This window comes from Sus scrofa, chromosome 17 (genome assembly GCF_000003025.6).
Source record: "Sus scrofa isolate TJ Tabasco breed Duroc chromosome 17, Sscrofa11.1, whole genome shotgun sequence".
NCBI lineage: Eukaryota > Metazoa > Chordata > Mammalia > Artiodactyla > Suidae > Sus > Sus scrofa.
Genome location: NC_010459.5, coordinates 895,016 through 915,616, shown reverse-complemented (window position 1 = coordinate 915,616; position 20,601 = coordinate 895,016). Strand labels below are relative to the sequence as shown.

At 37.1% G+C, this 20,601-nt stretch overlaps 1 protein-coding gene across 1 annotated transcript in view; it reads left to right on the top strand.

The window, feature by feature from the left end:
• LONRF1 (LON peptidase N-terminal domain and ring finger 1) overlaps window positions 1-20,601 on the top strand; it is a 33,242-nt gene that overhangs the window by 1,605 nt on the left and 11,036 nt on the right. The window contains exons 2-8 of the mRNA XM_021077473.1: window positions 9,527-9,645; window positions 10,946-11,068; window positions 13,836-13,985; window positions 14,545-14,785; window positions 14,886-14,982; window positions 16,528-16,642; window positions 20,107-20,228. Of these exons, the coding sequence (XP_020933132.1) occupies window positions 9,527-9,645; window positions 10,946-11,068; window positions 13,836-13,985; window positions 14,545-14,785; window positions 14,886-14,982; window positions 16,528-16,642; window positions 20,107-20,228 (967 nt within the window). The remainder of the gene's footprint in view (window positions 1-9,526; window positions 9,646-10,945; window positions 11,069-13,835; window positions 13,986-14,544; window positions 14,786-14,885; window positions 14,983-16,527; window positions 16,643-20,106; window positions 20,229-20,601) is intronic.

The window sequence follows — 20,601 nt, the reverse complement described above, 5'->3', positions numbered from 1 at the left end:
CTCTTTATTCAGCTGCGGGGAAAGGCCTTGGGGAGCTTTTGTCTCTATTTCTTCGCTCCAAGAAAGTTTCGGCCTCCTAACCTAGGCTAGCACTTGAGGTGGTTTTAGGCTGTGGAAAGAGGCATTGCCAGAGTTAGCTCTGTAAAATGAAAAGTTATTTAAATGGGTAGTTTACTACCAGGTGGATTTGACCCAGGGAACATTGTCTGAGGCCATATCTTAGAGACATTTTTTGGTTGCCACCCCTTGTGGGAGTGGTGCTGGTACATCTAATGGGTAGAAGCCAGGGTTTCTGCTCAACAACTGATGATGCACTGGGACAACCTCCCGCACAATAGTCAGGCCCCAAATATCAGATTTGTCACTGCTGAGCCTTGTGTTGAGTAAGCATATTTCAAAATTAAGGTATATATAGGCATGAAATCATACTTGGGGAAATAATCCCCAAGAAAATAGATGTGGAATATAAAGTGGTATTAGGTGCATTTATAAACTATGTAAAGTTATTTGTTGTAGGTCTTTTACCTTAAGTCCTTAGTCATTTTGAACTAATACCTACTTTGAATTTTTGACTACCTTTAAAGTTTAAAGCACAAACTTGGCATATTTTTATATTCTTTCAGTGTCTTTATGAGAAGTTGCAGTTGTAAAATAGGTTGATAGAGGCAGAACCAAAGAAAACTATTTGGAATATAAAATGCTGGTACAACTCAGCCTCTCCAGGTGACTAGAGTATGAAGGGGGAAGTACACACCATCTAAGACATGGTCTTCATTTTAAAAATGAAGCAGCAGAAGCTGGGACAGTGAAATGACTTGTCCACAGTCACAAGCCTGCTGGTTGTAGAGGAAACACTATGTCCTCCAGTTCTCCTAAATGTTGGACCATGGTTTGTCCTACCTTTATAGCTCATACAACGAAAATGTTTAACATAAATTTCTGAGAAAGTATTTTGTCACCAATAAAGGATGAAACTTATTGACCGCGCTATTCAGTATTAACTCCTACTGATTTAGTGGTTTGATCTCTTAAATAAGGCATTTCATAAGAATTCAGAGCCTAATCTCTGGAAGAACAGGGAGTACATTTACTAATTAAGATGTAGCTTGGTGTTCTATGACCAATAATCTTTTAATTAAAGAAGATTTGAGGCCTGGGGTTGAGGATGTTATTTTTAACAGAAAAAGAATGAAAGATCTACTTTTTCTCCTTTTTTCTTTTTGCATAGACTGCATGTGGAATCTTGTCCATTCAGCTGGTTAATTCTGCTTTTGCAGAACTTGAACTCAAGTCTTCTGCTTTCACCTCATTAGTCTGTTTTCCCCTCATTTTTAGGTCTTTCAAAAATTCCTGTCAAAAACGTGTCTGAATGGTACTAATGAAGATAGCTTTTTTCATCCTTTGAATTTTCATTACAGACTAGAGGGAAAAAACCTTAGAACCAACACATTGTAACTGGTGAAGTACAGATATTAAGTGTTTAACAGTTTATGAGTATAAATAAAAAGATATGGTAGACTTAGAAATCTACTTGTGGAGTTAAACTTTTTGAGAGCTAGTTAGCTAGATCGGCATTTAAAATGTGTTTATAATTGTATTCAGTTGTAGTTACTCTGATATCTTCATTATTGTTGACAGTGGAAAAAGACCTTCACTATAATTTTTTCATATGATTCTTACAATGAAACAAGTAAATACTATTAACTAGGAAAAAAATCTAGTCTACATACAGTTAGCCCACACACATCCAAATTTAATCCTTGTCAACAAGAAAGGAAAGCTAGAAAACCTTTGCCAAAATCAGAACGTTCCCATTGAGATTACATAAGTTTCTGTTGAATCGAAATATATTTAGATAACATTTAATCCATTGATCTTTTGGTATTAACTCTCAGATGTTTCATAACTTTCTGTCTTTTTTAGTTTTCAAGGACATTATGTAAAAGTCTTTTCTGTATTGAATTTTTATACTCAGGAGTCTATTGAAATGATCCCACTTTGTTATGCTCTCTTATTTTCAATGAATTTTTGCACTGACTTGCCACTCTCCCCCCAAAGAAGACAATAGAAGAGTATAATTTACAGTTTGAACTGGTTTAAAAAGAAATAAGAGTTATGAGGGGGAGAACATTTCATTTAAAATACTTAGAGAAGGAAATTTTTATCTTGAATATCAATTATGTAGTCCTTTACTATTACCTAGTAGTTTTAAATTCTTAATATCATTTGATCTTCACAAGGAATCCTGTGGAGTAGTGTTATCCTCAGAGGGAAAGTGAGGCACCTAGGATTAGAGATGCAGAGCTGCCTAGTGGTCAGAGCTGTGCATGCTGCTGTCTGACCACCTGGGTTTGAATCCCAGCTTAGCTTTCACCTGCTCTCTGGCCTTGGGCCTGTGTCTAGCCTCCCTGTTTTGCTTTCCTTATCTGAAAAGTGAGAATTGGATCTGCCAGTAGATAGTTATCAACCAAAACAATGGCCTAGGCCTGTTGTGAGAATTAAGAGAGTCAAAACAAGTGAAGTGCTTTGAATGGTACCTTACAAAGTAAATACGTAGTAAATATTAATCAAAATATTTAAAAAATGTAAAAGTAGCACTCCAGCTAGAAGGTGATTTCGCTAAAATTGAAATCAACATCTTATAATGTTAACTCCTTTTCTCTACCACGTTACTAATATTACCGGAGTGAGGATTAAATCCTGCTTCTTGCCTCTTATGGTTTTAGCAAGTATCGATAAGATACAGATACTGCAAGACTTTGATTATAAAAAGATTAGCCAAATTATAGGTATATACTAAATACATTTAAAGAAAATGAAAGATTTTTAGTATCTTAGTTAACTAGGTTAACATGAAGAGATTTGAATTTATTGATTAGTAAATTTATGTATGCCTTAACTTATTCCATAAAATGCTTGAAACAGTAGCATTGATATTTATATGGTGCTTTTTAGTTCACAGAATATTTTCATCTCCATGATCTTAACTGATCCTTGCAAAAGATCATGTGAGATAGAAGAGCATGTGTTAGTACCCTTAATTCACAGATTGAAGAACAGAGCTCTGAGAATTGTGACTTTTAAAAGGTAAGCAAGTAACTAAGTTAGAACTGAAAGCAGAAACCAGGTGTGTGGCTATTACTTCTAAGACTGATTTTTTAAAATTAGCATATAAAACATAAATCTTGTGTTCTTACTGTTCATTTAACACATATTTATTGAGTGCTTACTTTATGCTAGGCATTGTTTTTACAGAGATGAGCAAAATAAATCCCTGTCCTTACAGAGCTTGCATTTTTTTTTTTTGATTCTTTTAAAATGGGAACAAACTGGTATTTATTGAGAATCACCAGAAAAGAGGTTGATTGCTTGATTGACTTCTAACAAATGGAGCCTATATGCAGTATATCTCTGATGCATCTTTTCTTTAATTCAGAAGTCACTTTTAGGGTTTTTCTGGTCTTAGGGTCACTATAAAGATCAATTATAACAGCATTTTCTTATTGATATAGAAGATGAAAAGGGGATTATATAAGTAACTGTTAAGTGTTCTGTTTTAAATAAGTATTTTTCATGTTTTTACTTGGTTTTTTTATTCATCAACAAATAATGGAGGATTTACTAAAACTTATTTATCTGAGATTTCTAGTTATTTGTATATTAACCTTTGATTTATTCAGACTTGGTTTACTATTTAGTGGGTTATTTCTAAGAGGCTTAGATATATTCAAGTGTAATTTTAAATGAATTTGTATAGTATTCTGGCTCTTACATTGTAAAGGTATTGTTCAAGATTATTATTTTCTTACTGTAGAAGGTGAATCATTCAAGCTAATTCTAAAATTCAAGACAAGTTTCTATTCAATTTTTTTTCTTTATCTTTGGTAGGATAGGATTGCTTTTTTTTTTTTTTTTTCCATTTTACTTCCCCTCCTTTTGCCCAGTCTGCATTACTGATCCCTAAAGGTATGTCTCATCATCTGAGGTTTATTTGGGCAAAAGAGGTAGAACATATTCTTCTAATACCCTGTATCAAGAGCTGATCTCATGTTTTTATCAACTTGTTTTGAAATATTTTATAATATTAACAATAACTGTTATATATTGAGCACTTGTGTAACTGGGCACTGTGTTAATTGTTAACACACATTTATCATTTATTATTTAGTCCACACAGCCTTAAGAGGTAGGTATCAGCAGCATTTTATAGGTGAGCAGACAGGTTCAAAGGTTGGGTAGACTGTCCAAAGTGGACCTAAGCTCACATCTTCTGAATCCAATGATTATGATCGTAATTAGATGCCAAACTACTATTCCTAGACTTTATTAATCAATCACTAATAACTTGTCAATTGGCAGCTCTTAGTTTGTGACAGTAACGTGCTACCATACTGAACTTGACAAAGTAATGGAAACAGACATTTGGCATTTCAGTTAGCCATTGGAATTCTTTTTTTTTTTTTTTTTTTTTTGTCTTTTGTCTTTTTTTGTCTTTTTTTTTTTGTTGTTGTTGTTGCTATTTCTTGGCCGCTCCCGCGGCATATGGAGGTTCCCAGGCTAGGGGTTGAATCAGAGCTGTAGCCACCAGCCTACGCCAGAGCCACAGCAACGCAGGATCCGAGCCGCGTCTGCAACCTACACCACAGCTCACAGCACCACCGGATCATTAACCCACTGAGCAAGGGCAGGGATCGAACCCAACCTCATGGTTCCTAGACGGATTCGTTAACCACTGCGCCACGACGGGAACTCCAAAAAAGCCTTTTTTTTTTTTTTTTTTTTTTTGTCTTTTTAGGGTCGCACCCGCAGCATATGGAGGTTCCCAGGCTAGCAGTCCAATCAGAGCTATAGCTGCCGGCCTACACCACAGCCACAGCAATGCTGGATCCAAGCTGTGTCTGTGATCTACACCACAGCTCATGGCAACGCCAGATCCTTAACCCACTGAGCAAGGCCAGGGATCGAACCCGCATCCTCATGGACACCAGTCAGATTCATTAACCCCTGAGCCACCACGGCAGCTCTTGGAATTCTTGAAATAGCTCAACATATAAACCTAAGGAAAAAACCTATAGACAGTAAATAATGGAGGGAGCTTAAAAATAGTTTTTTTAAAAAATTAATAAATACTATGCATATAGAGTGAAGAAGCATAGTCATAATAACAAACACTTGAGTATGCTTACAATGTCCCAAAGCCCTGTTCTAAGTACTTTGTATACATTCTCTTTTAAGTAACTCTGTCGGGGGGATACTGTTACTAACATAGAGATGAACAGCAGAGCCTCTGGAGCCAGACTGCTCCAGGTAGCATCTTGAATCTACCACTTACTGGCTGTTTGAGCTTGGGCAGGTTACTGTCTATGCTCAGTTTCTTTTATCTATAAAAATGTGGAAATGTTATACCCACATAGGATTGTTCTGAAGGTTGTAAATCATTTAGATCAGTACACAGTTTCCTAAATAAAAATAAAAATTTAAAAAACTCAGTTTTATAGCTGAGGAAACTGAAGAAAGGTGTTTGATAATTTGCCTCAGGTTACAGCCAGTGCGTGGAGGAGTCAGAAGTTGAAACCAGGACTTCCCATCATGGCTGAAACGAATCTGACTAGGAACCATGAGGTTGTGGCTTCGATCCCTGGCCTCACTCACTGGGTTAAGGATCTGGTGTTGCAATGAGCTGTGGTCAAGGTCGCAGATGCGGCTCAGATCCTGTGTGGCTGTGGCATAGGCCAGCAGCAGTAGCTCCTATTCGACCCCTAGCCTGGGAACTTCCATATGCCGCAGCTGCGGCCCTAAAAACAAAACCAAACCAACCCCCCCAAAAAAAGTTGAAACCAGGCAGCCTGCCTTCCAGGCTTAGGCTCTAGATCCTCAAGGGATGCTGAGTGGCAATATACTCAAAGGAAGCATCTTGGAGAAGAGATTGGTGGTTGAATCTTGTTGGATAAGAAACAGTTATCCTGACCAAGGGAAGTTGGGTTGGGGTGGTCTCACAGGGAATGATAGACTAGGAAGGATCTCTGCCAGAAAGGAAGGAGGCATGAAATAGAATGACAGGCGTGGGGCAGGGTGAGTAGTTAGGTCTTGTTGGGACTTCTGGGAACTTCATAACCAGAAGGAAGGCTGGAGAGAAGGGCAGGAACCAGGTGTGGAGAAACTTGGATGTGCTAAATGCCTATTTCAATGTGGATGGTGAGGATGCAGGTAAAACTGGAGGCAGGGTATGCAATTAGCAGTCTGTTGCAATCGTCTTAACAGTGTTTTGTAAGCTAAAATTAAAGCTATAGGCAGTAAGATTGGAAAAGACCAGGGATGGATTTGGGAAATAAAGGAAGTAAAATGGACCAAGGTAGGGGTTTAATTTGGGAAGTAAGTGGTGTAACTGACAGAATGCAGTGAACAGACACCTTTTGGGGAGGATGAGGGTGTGGGGAGTGTACCAAGTTTGAGGAAAAGCACGGCGGGTCATTGGAAGTTTGATGCAACTGAAGGTAGAGTAAACAAATCAGGACTAAAGATAAAGTTGTGGGAATCAAATATTGCTCAGTTCAGTTAGCCCAAGCTACATCCTTGTATTTCTTTGCTTTTTCAACAAACTGAGTCTGTAATGTGCCAGACACTACATACCTGCAGCTATGGACTGAGTGGCAGGCCATCCCTGGTGGCCTGTGCAGTGAGGTGACTTGTTCCTTCCAGCATCTACAGGGCTAGGGTAGAGAGCGAACAGTAAACACTTGTCGCCTCTTTCAGATCTGAGTTAATGACACAGCCCTGTCTGATGACTTTCTTTTCACAGTTGCCTTTTGCAAAAGTAGACATGGAGGACAGAAATTCTTTGACTATTCAAAGGGCCTCAATTAGTACATTTGGTTCTTTTTTCGATTTGAGAAGGATTTGTAGGAAATAAGTGGGTGGCCCTAATCTCTTAGAATGTATTTATTGAAAGTTTGAACTCATCTGGTGCTTTTTTCTACCTTGAGTAGAGTCATTCAAAATAATTATTCTATTGGAGTTCCTGTCATGGCGCAGTGGTTAACGAATCTGACTAGGAACCATGAGGTCTTGGGTTCGATCCCTGCCCTTGCTCAGTGGGTTAATGATCCGGTGGTGCTGTGAGCTGTGGTGTAGGTTGCAGACGCGGGTCGATCCTGCGTTGCTGTGGCTCTGGCGTAGGCTGGCAGCTACAGCTTCAATTAGACCCCTAGCCTGGGAACCTCCATATGCTGCGGGAGCGGCCCAAGAAATGACCAAAAAAAAAAAAAAAAAAACCACACACACACACAAAAAAATTATTCCATTGATATTTGAATTGAGGAGCAAGAGTTTTAACATCTGACCCTGCTGTTGTCTCTTCATGGGGATCACCTCTTCTTATTCCAAAATACACTGGCTTTTTGGTAGTCTCCATAACTCAAGTGTTTTTGTGTTAAGACGAGAAGGGGCACAGTCCTTTTGTGCTTTGCTCAGAGTGGAGAAGTGTGATAGATGGGGTACTTTAAAGATGGAGGTTCGGCCCCTTCCCTGAGTGCTGCCCTAAAGAAGCTGCATAAAGGGCACCACTGGGCAGTGAAGACCTTTGTTAGAGGGTCCCAGACTCAAGAGTTCAATGTGTCAAGTGTTGTGCCATGGGGGCTTGCAGTAGAGGAAAACATGTGAGAAGGGAAAAAGCCCTGTAAGGGATCTGAGTGTTGAGGAGATTTGCTGTGTCCGTGAACCCCATCTCTCCAGAAGTCCTGGGACACATGGGGGTCCCCAGGAGGCTCTTGGAAGCCCCTGGCTGTGCACAGCCTGTTCACCCCCCTCTACAGCTCAGGGGTTTGGATATTGCTGCGTTGAGTACTCCTTGGACTGTTGGCACACACTGCTCTCCATTTTCTGAACTCCAGCTTGTCAAATCAGGATCACATGATGCTATTACACAATAATAGAATTTTCTAATTAGATTGTAAGCCCCTCAAAGACTGGGCTAAAGCGGAATATTTTAAACCCGTACAGGGTCTAGCTTGGTGCTAGGACACTTCATTCTTGATTGGTTAACCATATGGAGCTTTCGGTTTCTATGCATTTTTGTTGAGAGATAATGATTTACAATTATATTACTTTCAGAAACAAAAAATGAAATATTCCGAATGTGTCTTTTTCTAGCTAGGAAGTAAGAAATATTTTCATGAAATATTAGTCTTATTCTTGAAAATTTTTCATTGGTATAAATTTGAGGGAACAATTCAGGTTGTCAAGTACTAGCAACTGAAAAAGGCTTGTCTAATTTAACTGTTAAATCGAGAGTTATCTGTAGAAAAGCAGTCATTCAAAAACTAGAGTAAATCAGAGAGTTATTAAGGAGTTTTATTGTAGTTTTTTTTTTAATGAAGGCATTATGTGTCTTTATGCCCTTTCCACAGTCATGCTTTTATAAACATACCTTTTGAAACCTTCAAAGATGACTAGCTTTAAAAGAAAAGTCAAGTTAATGTCATCTGTAGATGTACTGAAAATTATTTTCTGACTTCATCTTCAGTTTTAGAATCTTTATACCTATATTAATTCATTATAGTATCAGAAAGAAACCAACTGAGTGTCTGAAATTTTGAGTGTCATTAGATACTAATAATGTTTTTTCAAGTGGAGATGTAGAACATAGGGAAATTATTAACAAAGCTTTTTTCTCCCTCAAATATTTGAAATTTTTTGGGACTGTCCAGTACTGTTCTTGCAAATGGCAGGAATTGAATATTTTTCCCTCTTAAAAAAGCTAACTCTTATCGCCCATTTCGTCTAGAAAGCAGGGCCACTGTGTACTTACTGTGTACTTTATAAGATTGTGTCTTGGTTGGTCTTTGTAACTGGGCATTCCATGTGCGGTAGTTGTTTATAAATGAGGATTTAAAAATTAGATATACAAGAATGAAATTTACCACAAAAAAAGGTAAATCTTCTAAACATCTAAGACATAAGTGTTTTAAATCTTTATAGAATGACCTACTTTAAGAAAACATTCATTTTCATAGGGGTGATTAGTCAAATATTTTCAGGGTTTTTTTTTTTTTTTTTTTTGGTCCTTTTAAGGCCACAGCCACAGCACATGGAGGTAACCAGGATAGGGGTCCAATAGGAGCTGTAGCTGCCAGCCTAAGCCACAGCAATAGCACCACCAGATCTGAGCCTCATCTGTAACCTACACCACAGCTCACGGCAGCAGCGGATCCTTAACCCACTGAGCGAGGCCAGGGATTGAACCTGCATCCTCATGGTCAGATTTGTTTCCACTGAGCCACAACGGGAAGTCCTATTTTCAGTATTTTTAAAAGCATGATTTCCTGTACTAAAATAATCTACTTATAAGGATTTGTATAACTTTTATCAGCATGCTGGTAGGTTGCACCTGTATTGTACTTGGTTTACTACCTGACTTTGGTGGCTATTGACTAGAGTCACTGAATCAGTTCTTAATCTAGTATGATGTATTTTATGGATTATACAATAACTTTTTAAAATAATCAAACCTTCATAACATTTATTTCAGAGCCCAGTGACTTGACTCTGAAAATTTACAGAGCTGAATCATATGCTGGTCTCCAAGAGTTTAAAGCAGCCATAGAAGATTTAAATGCAGTTCTGTTTCAACTGCCAAATTGGCCTGAGGTAAAATTACTGTTTTACATTTACATACATTTAAAATTTCAGCTGTAGGGAACATGCATTCAATTATGGTTAAAGTTATAATGGAATGGATTGGTGATTCCTTAAATAAAATATATAGAGTTCTAGAAATCTAAGGTCGGTATTTTGAGTGGATGAATATCATATGACAGTTTTTTACATTATAAGAACCCTTTGTTTCCTAACTAAAGAACAACCTGAATTCAAAGCACAGAAAAAGAAAGAGACCTTAGGATACAGCATTTCTTCAAAGAGATAATACTGGCCATATTGCAGAGATGGATCCAAACTGGTTATTAATGGAGGAGGTTTATTAATAAAAAGAGAAGAGGTCCTTGTGACTGAACAGTTGAATGAGGCATTATAATGGAAACTAGATGATTAGGCAGGGATTTAATAGGGTAGATGAGGGCAAAGGAAGTTGCCTTGGCTGTGCTGTTTTAAAGAACACTTGAGACATGTATAGATTATATAATCAGTTTACTAATTCTCCTTTTAATCAGACTACCAAGGCAAATCAGTGCATCTCCCATATATGTTCTTTAAGCTGGAAGTTGTTTTTTTATGTGAACTTTTCCTCCATTCAAAGCTGTGCCTTTGACGACAGTGTAGTAAGGATGCTCTAAAAATTGCAGTTTAACAGGGAAAATAATACAAAATCCCATGATGGCGTGACTGGTTAGTACAAGTCAAACGTATGTTAAGAATAAGAGGGAAAATGAAAGTTCCCATTGTGGCTTAGCGGGTTAAGAACCTGACATAGTCTCTGTGAGGGATGTGGGTTTGATCCCTGGCCTTGCCAAGTGGGTTAAGGAACTGGCATTGCCACAAGCTGTGGCGTGGACACAGATGCAGCTCAGATCTGATGTTCCAGTGGCCGTGGGATAGGCCAGCAGCTGCAGGTCCAATTGGACCCCTAGCCTGGAAACTTCCATATGCCACAGGTGTGGCCATAAAAAGAAAAAAAAAAAAAAAAGAGGGAAAATGATCTAATGCTCTATATGAATGGCTTTGCAACTGTTGAAGGGGAAAGATTCCTCTGGACTTATCACTGAAGGGATATAATCAGAAATGTGATTTCGAAGTCATTTTCTGGGCCTCAGTTCCCTCGTAAGTGCTTCTCCAGGGTAGGGTGTAAATATGCCTTTAAAATGCTTTGAGCTCCTGAAAGTCAGAGTTTCAAAATGAGCATTTCTGAGTAGATCTTTTTTCCTTTACTTGATAATGATTTTTTAAAAACTATTCTATCCATAGAAGTTATGTATGTGTGCTTTTATCAAAGGTCTACTTCAGGAAAGGAAAAGTCCTCCATGATGCTGGCTTTTTAGGTGATGCCTTACAACTGTTTCTTCAGTGCTTAGCGCTTGATGAAGAATTTGCACCTGCAAAGCTAGAAGTGGAAAAGGTAATCAGTTTACCAACTATAATATTTGAAGACAAGGCTACAACACAAGTCTTTCTACAAATGCCATTTAGAATCTTGGGGTAAGAACATAAGAAATGGCCATAAGTCAAATTTAGTAGCAATTTGACAAGTGGTTTCAAAACTTAGCTTATTGAGTTCCTACCAAAATCAAAACATTTCATTCAGAGAGAGTTAAATGCATTATTTTTGCTTAGTTAAATTTAGATGTTCTCTAATGGTTTGTACCGGGGAAGCCAGACTAATCATCCTTAATTAAACATTGTTGTCATGATGTTCTTGCTCAAGAATTTTTATTGGCTTCCTTTGCCTTTCATTTCAGGTCTAAACTTTGCTTGCTTTCCATGGTTGCCAATAGTATTGCTCCACTCAATTTGTTTTGCCTTAATTTTCTCAGAACTCCATACATCGCTTTCCAAAGTTTTTTTAGTGGTGTGTTAGTAGGTGTTAATTAAAAGGAAAAAAGGGAGTGGCGGTCTCTGATTAGGTGACTTTGGGAAACATTGGGTTAAACCAGACAGATTTCTTCAGAACTTCTCCAAGTTTTTGCTTTGCTAGTGTGATAATAGCATTTAGCTTTTGCCAAATTTACTAACAGAGCATCTGGGAGACTAGTCTTTGAAAAGTATTTTGGGAAAATCTACCCTAATACAATTTCAGGGTCCAGTCATGATGCGCTCCTCAACATCCCCCAAAGAAGGCAGTGTTTCTTAGAGTATGGCTTTTTGTCAGAATCATCTCCAGTACATGGTAAACACAAAGATTCCTGGGCCCACCACAGACCTTTGAAACTGGAATCTCTGGAATTAGGGCATAGTTTAACAAGCACCTCGGAGGTTCTTAGGTATCTTGAAGTATGAGAACTTTGAAATTTTTCTCTGATCCCAAATGCCTTATGAATACAGCTAACATTGCTGTATTCTCTGAGATGCATTTGCATACATGTTCTAGCCCACTGACTTAAGAAAAAATGGTTTACTCTTGTTCATTGTCTGACTGTTCTTTATTTGCTAGTGTTATTTCCCTGGTGAGACCACAGATGTTTTAGGGCTAATAATTTTGCATTTTTCATGCTACTGGATATCCTTACATTTCTGTAAATATTTATTTGTTGGTTAATAAGGCCAAGTGAATACAGAATACCAAAAATGCATTGAAATATTTATTTTTCTCCAGTATGCTTTTTTGTAAATTGTATAATTTACACATAATAAATTCATGGATTTTCCATTCATTAAACTTGGAGAAATTATATACTCACATACCAGTGCTCCAATGAAGATATAGGATATTTTCATCATCCTAGAAAGTTCCCTTATTTCCTTTCCAGCAAATCCCCTATCTCCCTGCTTCCAGAGGCAACTACTGTTCAGATTTCTAACACTGTAGAGTAGTTTCGCCTATTCTAGAACTTTGTATATGTGGAATCATGCAGTGTTTACTCTTTTGTATCTGGCTTTTTTTTTTTCTTTTGCTCAGCACATAATGTTTTCGAGACACATCCAGTATTTTTTTTTTCTTTTTCATTGTTCACCAAGTATCTCATTGTTTGAACATACCACAGTTTATGATATTCAGAGTTAATAGCTGTGAACATTCATGTACGAGTCATTTTGTGCATGTAGTTTTTTATATTTCTTCGGCAAATACCTAGGAGTGGAGTTACTAGGTTCTAGGGTGTTTAATACCTTTTTTTTTAAATCAGGGGAAATGCAAAAACATATCCAGATTTTTAAATGTTCATTCATTAAGTGGTGTATTGCTTGAGCACCTACCAGATATGCATACTTTTGTTTATACTACATATACTTTTTATTTACATGTAAAGATAAATGAATAATTCTGATTTTTGTGTATTGAGAGATAGTACAGCTGAAAAACCAAACCTCCAAATTGAGGCTTCAAGAAATACTCTGCTGTGCATATATATATATATAGCTTATTTGACAAGCAAACACATTTGAATCCCTCACATTTCCTTGTAGCCGAGTTCCTCCTTTGTCTTAACATGCTGTTCCTTTGAAAGTTTTAGATGTATTCCTGAGAGAAGCACCCACTGCCTCCCATATGGGACAGCTGCCATTTGGTGCCCCAATAAGAGCTAGGCAGTGGTGACTGCCTGTGTAAGTCACTTGTTCAGGGAAAAGCTAAATTCAGTGTAAACACATGGAATGTTACAGTTTTGTAGTTAGAGGTCCAAGTTCACATAAACATTGTAAGTCCAGCCTTAAAGTATGCATTGAGATGAACCGGGAACTATTTTGACCCAATAGGACTCACTACTGTTCAGAGGTAAGTATTTTCCACTTCTCTTAAGATCTCCTCTTTCTACAAACCTTATATTACTTTGAATACCTTCTCAGGCTACCAGTCTAACCACCACCATGACTTCCTTTCGGATCATTTCTTTGAGATGATTTGAGCCCATTGAGGCATACACCTTGGTTTTGCAAGGACTTTTTAATCAATATGGAAGTTTTCCTTTTTACTTAAGGCGTTCTTTCCCTGCTCATTGGCTACAAGTTTTCTTTCTTTCTTTTTTGTTTAATTGACGTATAGCTGACTTACAATATTAGTGTCAGGTATACAACATAGTTTTTTGATATTTTATAAACCATATCCCATATGAAGTTATTATACATTTATAACAAATTTTCTAAAAATTCTCAACTATTAGGTAACTTTAGATTGTTGTCCTTAACCAAATGTCTTATATTTTTCATTTCTTTTTATAATGTTTCTCTTACAGATTCTATGTGATTTATTAACACCTGAAAACTTAAAAGAAGGCCTGAAGGACCCTTCCTGGAATTCATTACCGTGTATTAAAAACAAACCTTTTGGTTGTCCTTCAGTAATGGACGAGTCTCACTCTGCCAGTGAGCTTAGCCCAGAGCAGGTAAGGGGGTGAGAAGAGATAGTCATGGTCTTAGTATGTCTGTTTCTTTTCAAGTAAAGATCTTCGCTTTCCTAGTTTCAAGTAATAAAAGCTGTTTAGCTACTTTTAACATATTAAACATTGTTAATAGGATTTCATCTGTGGCCTTTTATTTTACAGTGTAAACTTTTATGTTTTATTTGCTCATTAGTCACAATTTTAGGTCACCTAAATATCAAAAACAAACAAACAAACAAACAAACCCTTTCAGTCTCTTGGAAAATACAGAACATTGTATTTATTTTGGCTTCTTTGGGGTAGGAACAACTATATTAGCATAACTGCTTCAACCTCATTATAACATGCCCAAGGTTATCTCAGTCCTGGCAAAAATCGTTTACTTGTCAGGGTTTTAGAGTTCAATGTTGTTGCTGTTAAATGAACAATAAAATGAACATTTTAAGGCATTAGAATTTCACTTCAGTTTGCTTCTTGGTGAGAGCAATAAAGATAGCAAAGAAGTACAGTTCATTACCCTTGTTTATTTTATTTTATTTTATTTATTTATTTTTTTTGGTAGAATGAAGAAATAGCAGAGGTCACTTCAGAACCTGTCAAAGGAAGCCTAAACCGTGCTCAGTCAGCACAGGCTATAAATTCAACAGACATGCCTGTCAGAGAGGATTGTCTAAAAAGAGTGTCCTCAGAACCTTTACTCTCTGTTCAAGAAAAAGGTGTTCTGCTGAAAAGAAAGTTGTCTCTTTTAGACCAGGATGTGGTTGTAAATGAAGATGGACGAAATAAGCTGAAAAGACAGGGAGGTAAAAATTTCACTACATTTGTATAAAACACATTGATTTTTTTAGAATGGTCTTTAGACTTTTTCCTAAAGAAGATAATCCCATCTCTTTGTTTTAATAGAAACTCCCAATGAAGTCTGTACATTTTCATTAACTTGTGGTGACATCCCAGAAGAATTAATAGATGCCTCAGATTTTGAGTGTTCTCTCTGTATGAGGTACGTAAAATTTTATAAAGATGAATATTTTATATTAATGTACATAAAATACAGAGTAGGTAAAGGTAATATACTCTGTAATAATAGGCAACGTGAGGTAACAGAATACTGGATTAAAAATCAAAAGATAAGAATTTTAGTCCTTGGCTTCCCTTTCACATCTTTGGCCAATAACATACTCTCTGAACCTTACTTAGTTTTTCCTTATTTAGAAAGTGGGATCAGGATTTGCATAGCCTATATTGCAATCTTGTAAGAATCAAATGACTGAAATATAAAAACTACCTGGGGAGGAGTTCCCGTCGTGGTTCAGCAGTTAGTGAACCTGACTAGCATCCATGAGGACCCCAGTTTGATCCCTGGCCTCGCTCAGTGGGTTAAGGATCCGTCGTTGCCATGAGCTGTGGTGTAGGTCACAGAGGGGGCTCAGATCCCAGCATAGGCCAGTGGCTACAGTTCCGATTGGACCACTAGCCTGGGAACCTCCATATGCCATGGGTACAGCCCTAAAAGACAAAAAGACAAAAATAATAAAAAATTAAAAAAGTTAAACAATTAAAACTATCTGGGGAATTGCAGAGTACTATAAAAGCTATATACATGTTATTGTTGAGACTTACATCCATGGTTTTAGATTTGAGTAAGAATATAATTATTGTATGTATGTGATTCAGTCTCATTTATATATCTTAACTCTAAAATCCTTTTTAAGTAACATTGGATAAGGATTTCCATTATGTGGAATGTTTGTAATTATAAGACAGATAGTTTGGAAAGAGCATTTTCCATTTACATAAATTGTGGTGGAGGCAAGGGAACAGTGTATGAAGCAGTTGGTGCTGGCCACACCAGGCTGGTGGTGACCAACTGAATCTCTGAACACGTCCCTTAATTTTCAGTCTTGGTTTCTTCATCTGTGGGGCAAGGGGATTAGATCCAGACAATTTCTGAAGTACTTTTACATCTAGCAGTACTTCTGGAATTTGTGAAATATCATGTTTCACAAATAGTTATAATGTATCACACTTGATATTAAGCCTCATATTTCCTTAGAATTCAGTGATAATATTTAGCAGTTATTTTTAATCAATTTTATATAGTAAGGCTTTTATAAGCTTATTAAGAAAACCAGTTTTAAAGTAAGAATCTATACAGAAATGAATGAATAATTAATGACATTTTACCTCATTAATTTTGCACTAAGTCTTTGAAATCTAGTATGTGTTTTACATGTTCAGCACATCTCAGTTTGGACCAGCCCCATTTCAAGGGGATGCTAGCCACATATGAGTGGCGATTATATTAGTCAATACAGCTCCAGGCCCCCAGCAGGCCCCCATCAACCTCTGTTGATGCTGAAGGTTTAAAAGGTTCTGGAGAATATAATTGCATTTATCACTGCCCCTTCCCTTCTCTCCTGCCCACCAGACCCTCCTTCTTTCTCCTCTAAGTAAAGATTAGTGTGATGGTTCAATTATTAGTTCGTTCAGTTTTTCCAGCGGATAGTTTATTGTGAAAACTAATACGTATTTTGATTGATTTCAGATTGTTTTTTGAGCCAGTAACAACACCTTGTGGACATTCATTCTGTAAGAATTGTCTTGAGCGTTGTTTGGATCATACACCATATTGTCCCCTTTGCAAAGAAAGCTTAAAAGAGGTAAACATTTGTCTGTTTATCTGTTTATTGGTCTTAAGTGTGACAGCATGGTTTGATTTCTATTCAGCCATAGAAATAATGATTATTATGTTCAGAATAAATTACATTTATATGTTGAGTGACCAAAAGGGATCATGTTTCATTACCCATATGCTAGTGTTGGAGAAAACTGAGTTTGGGGATGGTAGGAGAAAGAGAGGCTGGGAAGACAAAGCCCCCATACTTAGTTTTTTTTAGCAAAGGGATAGTGGTCAAGTACCTGGTCAGGAATATATTGAATTTTAATGATGACAGGATTGGTGAAACCCAACTTCCCTGCCTCCCAAGCCATTAGGCTAGATTTCAGGCCTAGTCCAAGCCTCTTAACATCTGGAACAACTCTGTCCAATGGAACTTTCTGCACTGATGGAAACGCTCTGTATCTACGTGTCCAACATGGTAGCTACCAGCCACACGTGTGGCAGCATGGCTGGTGTGACAGAAAAAGTGAATTTTAAATTTTAATTCATTAGTTTAATCAATTTTAATTAAGCAATTAATTTTAATTAATTTACATTAAGGTAAGCACATGTGAGTAGTCACTACCACATTGGATAGTACAGCTCTAGAAAGTAGTAGAAGAGAGGGAGGCACAGCTTCCCACACCCCTCCTTTCATAGTAAGTGATCAACATCAATCACCTGTGTTAGGAAACAAGCTAGCTCTCAGGTTGGGTGTCTTCTGTTAGGAGGGCAGCATCCTCTCAGTCATGCCTGAGTGACTAGAGATCTCCAAAGGTGAGACCGCAGCCTTAGAATTCTGAGCTCCAGTTGCAGTGCTAGCATTGAATAGGGAGAGTGATCCTGTCTCTGGATTGTTTGAGGAACCATTTTGCTGTTGAAAATACCTAATTATGTCCTATATAGAAAACACAGCTCTATACAGATACATAGCTCTATACATAATAGCTTGTATGTGTTGTTACATTTGATACAACATAGCAAGCCTACATGTGGTAAAACACAAAACCACATATAGAATGTTTGCAAAGTCGGAAACATAAGATAAAAAATTCTTTGTTCTTTAAGAATTTGTTAGTAACAGTTTCAACTAATATGTTAATATACTTTCAGGTGAAGTACTCTTATTAAACATGCTGTCTGTCCTGATTTTCCAGAGTTTTTAGGTACTCTCATGTATTTGTTTTGCTTTTTTTTTTTTTTTTTTTTCAGATTAACATTTCAGGTACATTACTTTAAATTTCAAGATTTCTCACCTTAAAAAAATGGAGTTTTAAGGAAAACAAAATAGCATATTCTTTAAAAACATAACTAACATACTGTTTAAAAATAACTTTATCCCTTGTCCTGACCCTGAAGACACCCTATATAATATACTTTGTAAAATCTAAATATATATTTACAATAATAAAATTGATATGCTCTACAGTTTTCTGCTTCTTCCATTTTCATTTTATGTTGCTCATTTTTTTCATTTGAATACATTTTTTTTTTTTTTTTTTTTTTTTTTTTTTTTTGGGCCACACCTGTAGTATATGGAAGTTCCCAGGCTGGGGGTCAAATCAGAGCCGTAGCTGCCAGCCTATGCCAAAGCCACAGCAATGCCAGATCCGAGCTGCGTCTGCAACTTATACCACAGCTCCCTGCAACGCCGGATTCTTAACCCCCTGAGCTAGGCCAGGGATCGAATCCACAATCTCATGGTTCCTAGTCGGATTTGTTTCCACTGTGCCAGGTTTGGAACCCCTGAATACATTTTAAAGATAATTTTCATAGCAGCATACTAGCCTAATGCTATAACACTTGCCTATTGTTGGCCCTGTAAGTTGGTCTTTTTTTTTTTTTTTTTTTTTTTAAATAAACTGCAATTTGTGTCTTTAACTCTTTCCCTAGGATAAATTCCTGGGAGGTGAATTACTGGATCAAAGGCTATATATTTACATGACTCTTAAAACCAGTTGCCAAATCGCCAAGTGGCACATCCCAAGAGATGTGCAAATTTAGATTCTTACCAGTAATGGTAAGAGAGGCCATATTTCCCAGGTTTAATACATGTCTTAAATTTTAAAACATCTTCATCAATTTAATTGAAAGTGGTAATAAAATTGCTTTTATAATGTCTGCAATTTGACTAATTATAATAAACTCTTTAGTTATCTATATATGTATTATCTACTCAAGACTATGTCTCTCCAGGCTATAGCCCAGTGGTTTTCAAAGTATGTTCCCCTGACCAGCAGCATTTGTATCCTCTGGGAACTTGTTAGAAATACAAATTCTCAGACCCGACCCCAGAAACCCTGGAGGGGAGCTCAGAAATCTGCATTTTAACCAGTCCTGATTCATGCTAAAGTTTAAAAACCACTACTATAACTAATTTCTCCACCATTCATATTTCCTACTCTGTACTTCATTGTTCATTGGGTAATGAAAAAACCCTTATTTTTGTGGGTTCTACAGAGGAAAAGGTATCTTCTCTTGATCTTAACTTGTGATTATCTCCCAAGAGTTTTTCCTCATTACTTTTATTAAATAAATTGGTATTGGGCTTTTTTTTTTCCTCCAAAATTCTGTGTACAGACACTAACCTGGTCCTTGGCCCTACACAGTTTTTAGTTTAGTTACAGAGAAATAATGTATCCCTATCCAGTAATACAGAGAAGGGTGTGGTAACTGCCTTTTTATATGGTAAAGGGTAAAATAAAGGATTCTTGGGAGACAGAATAGTTAAGGAACACTTTATGCAAAAGGTAAAATTGGAGCCAGATCTTGAAGGATAGTCAGTCTTCTCATAGGCTGGAGTGAGAGAGAAGTCTTTTAGCAGATGGAAAAGAGAATAACACAAAATTGCACAAGGGTAGCAGTTTCCAGACTATTAAGAGTGTGGTGCAGATGTTCCATTTTATATAGAGGGTGGATCACATAGGAAGAGCATCCTCTTAATAAGGGCAGCAGTGGTCATAATGGGGTGACAGTGGAAGGAAAATCTGAAAGAAAAATCATCTGGAAATCTGGCACCAAAATGGAGAACCAAAAAAGAGAATAGTTTTACTTTTCTTAAATAAGGCACATGAATTATTTTTTCTTATTTCTTATCTTATTTTTGTTTCTCATTTAAAATGCTAGTTTGAGATACAAACTGTCAGATGGAAACTGGCTTTTGGCGTGGAGAATGCAGGGGCAGCACCGACTGCTGCTAATGAAGATTTGTGATCAGGGCAGGTCAAGGGTCTTTTATACTGAACTTGGTTTAGGTTGCAGGTGTGTTATCTTTAATGCCTTGAGCTAAGCCTTGAGCAGGTGTATCTGTTTAGCATCTTCCTTTGTAATGTTCCCCCTCATTAATCAATTTAGAACTGACTGTATAAATATGTAATGAAAGCTTTCCTATAGCAGTTGAACTGTTTTGCCTGTTTTATACTGTAGGAAAAAAAGTACAGAATGTAAAATAATATTGTCTTTTAGTATCTAGCAGATAGGAGGTACTGTGTCACACAGCTGTTGGAAGATTTAATAGTGAAGTATCTGCCTGATGAACTGTCTGAGAGAAAAAAAATATATGATGAAGAAACTGCTGAACTCTCACAGTAAGTTTCTTCTCATAAAAATTAACATAATCAAATTATGAACTACTACCTTTTGAAATAGTAAGGAAAAGCCTCCTCACGGCAAACTGGATTCTGTCTTTAGTTAACCCAGTCTAACCAAAAGCATATTTTAAACAAATAGTGGTTAGCTTCCCCTGTCCTCAACAGATAGAAGTTTTAAGTTCACTTGGTAACTTGTAGATATTCTCTTGGGAATAACTGATTCAGCTCTGTTCACTGAAGCAGTTTTACATGGGGAAGGGGTTTCCTACAGTGACATCAGGCCCTAGAATTGGGAGGGAAATTGAGAATGGACAGGTGGAGCTGGTGGCCTGTGTATCAGGGCAGCAGTGGGGGAGGTGGAGCATAAGTG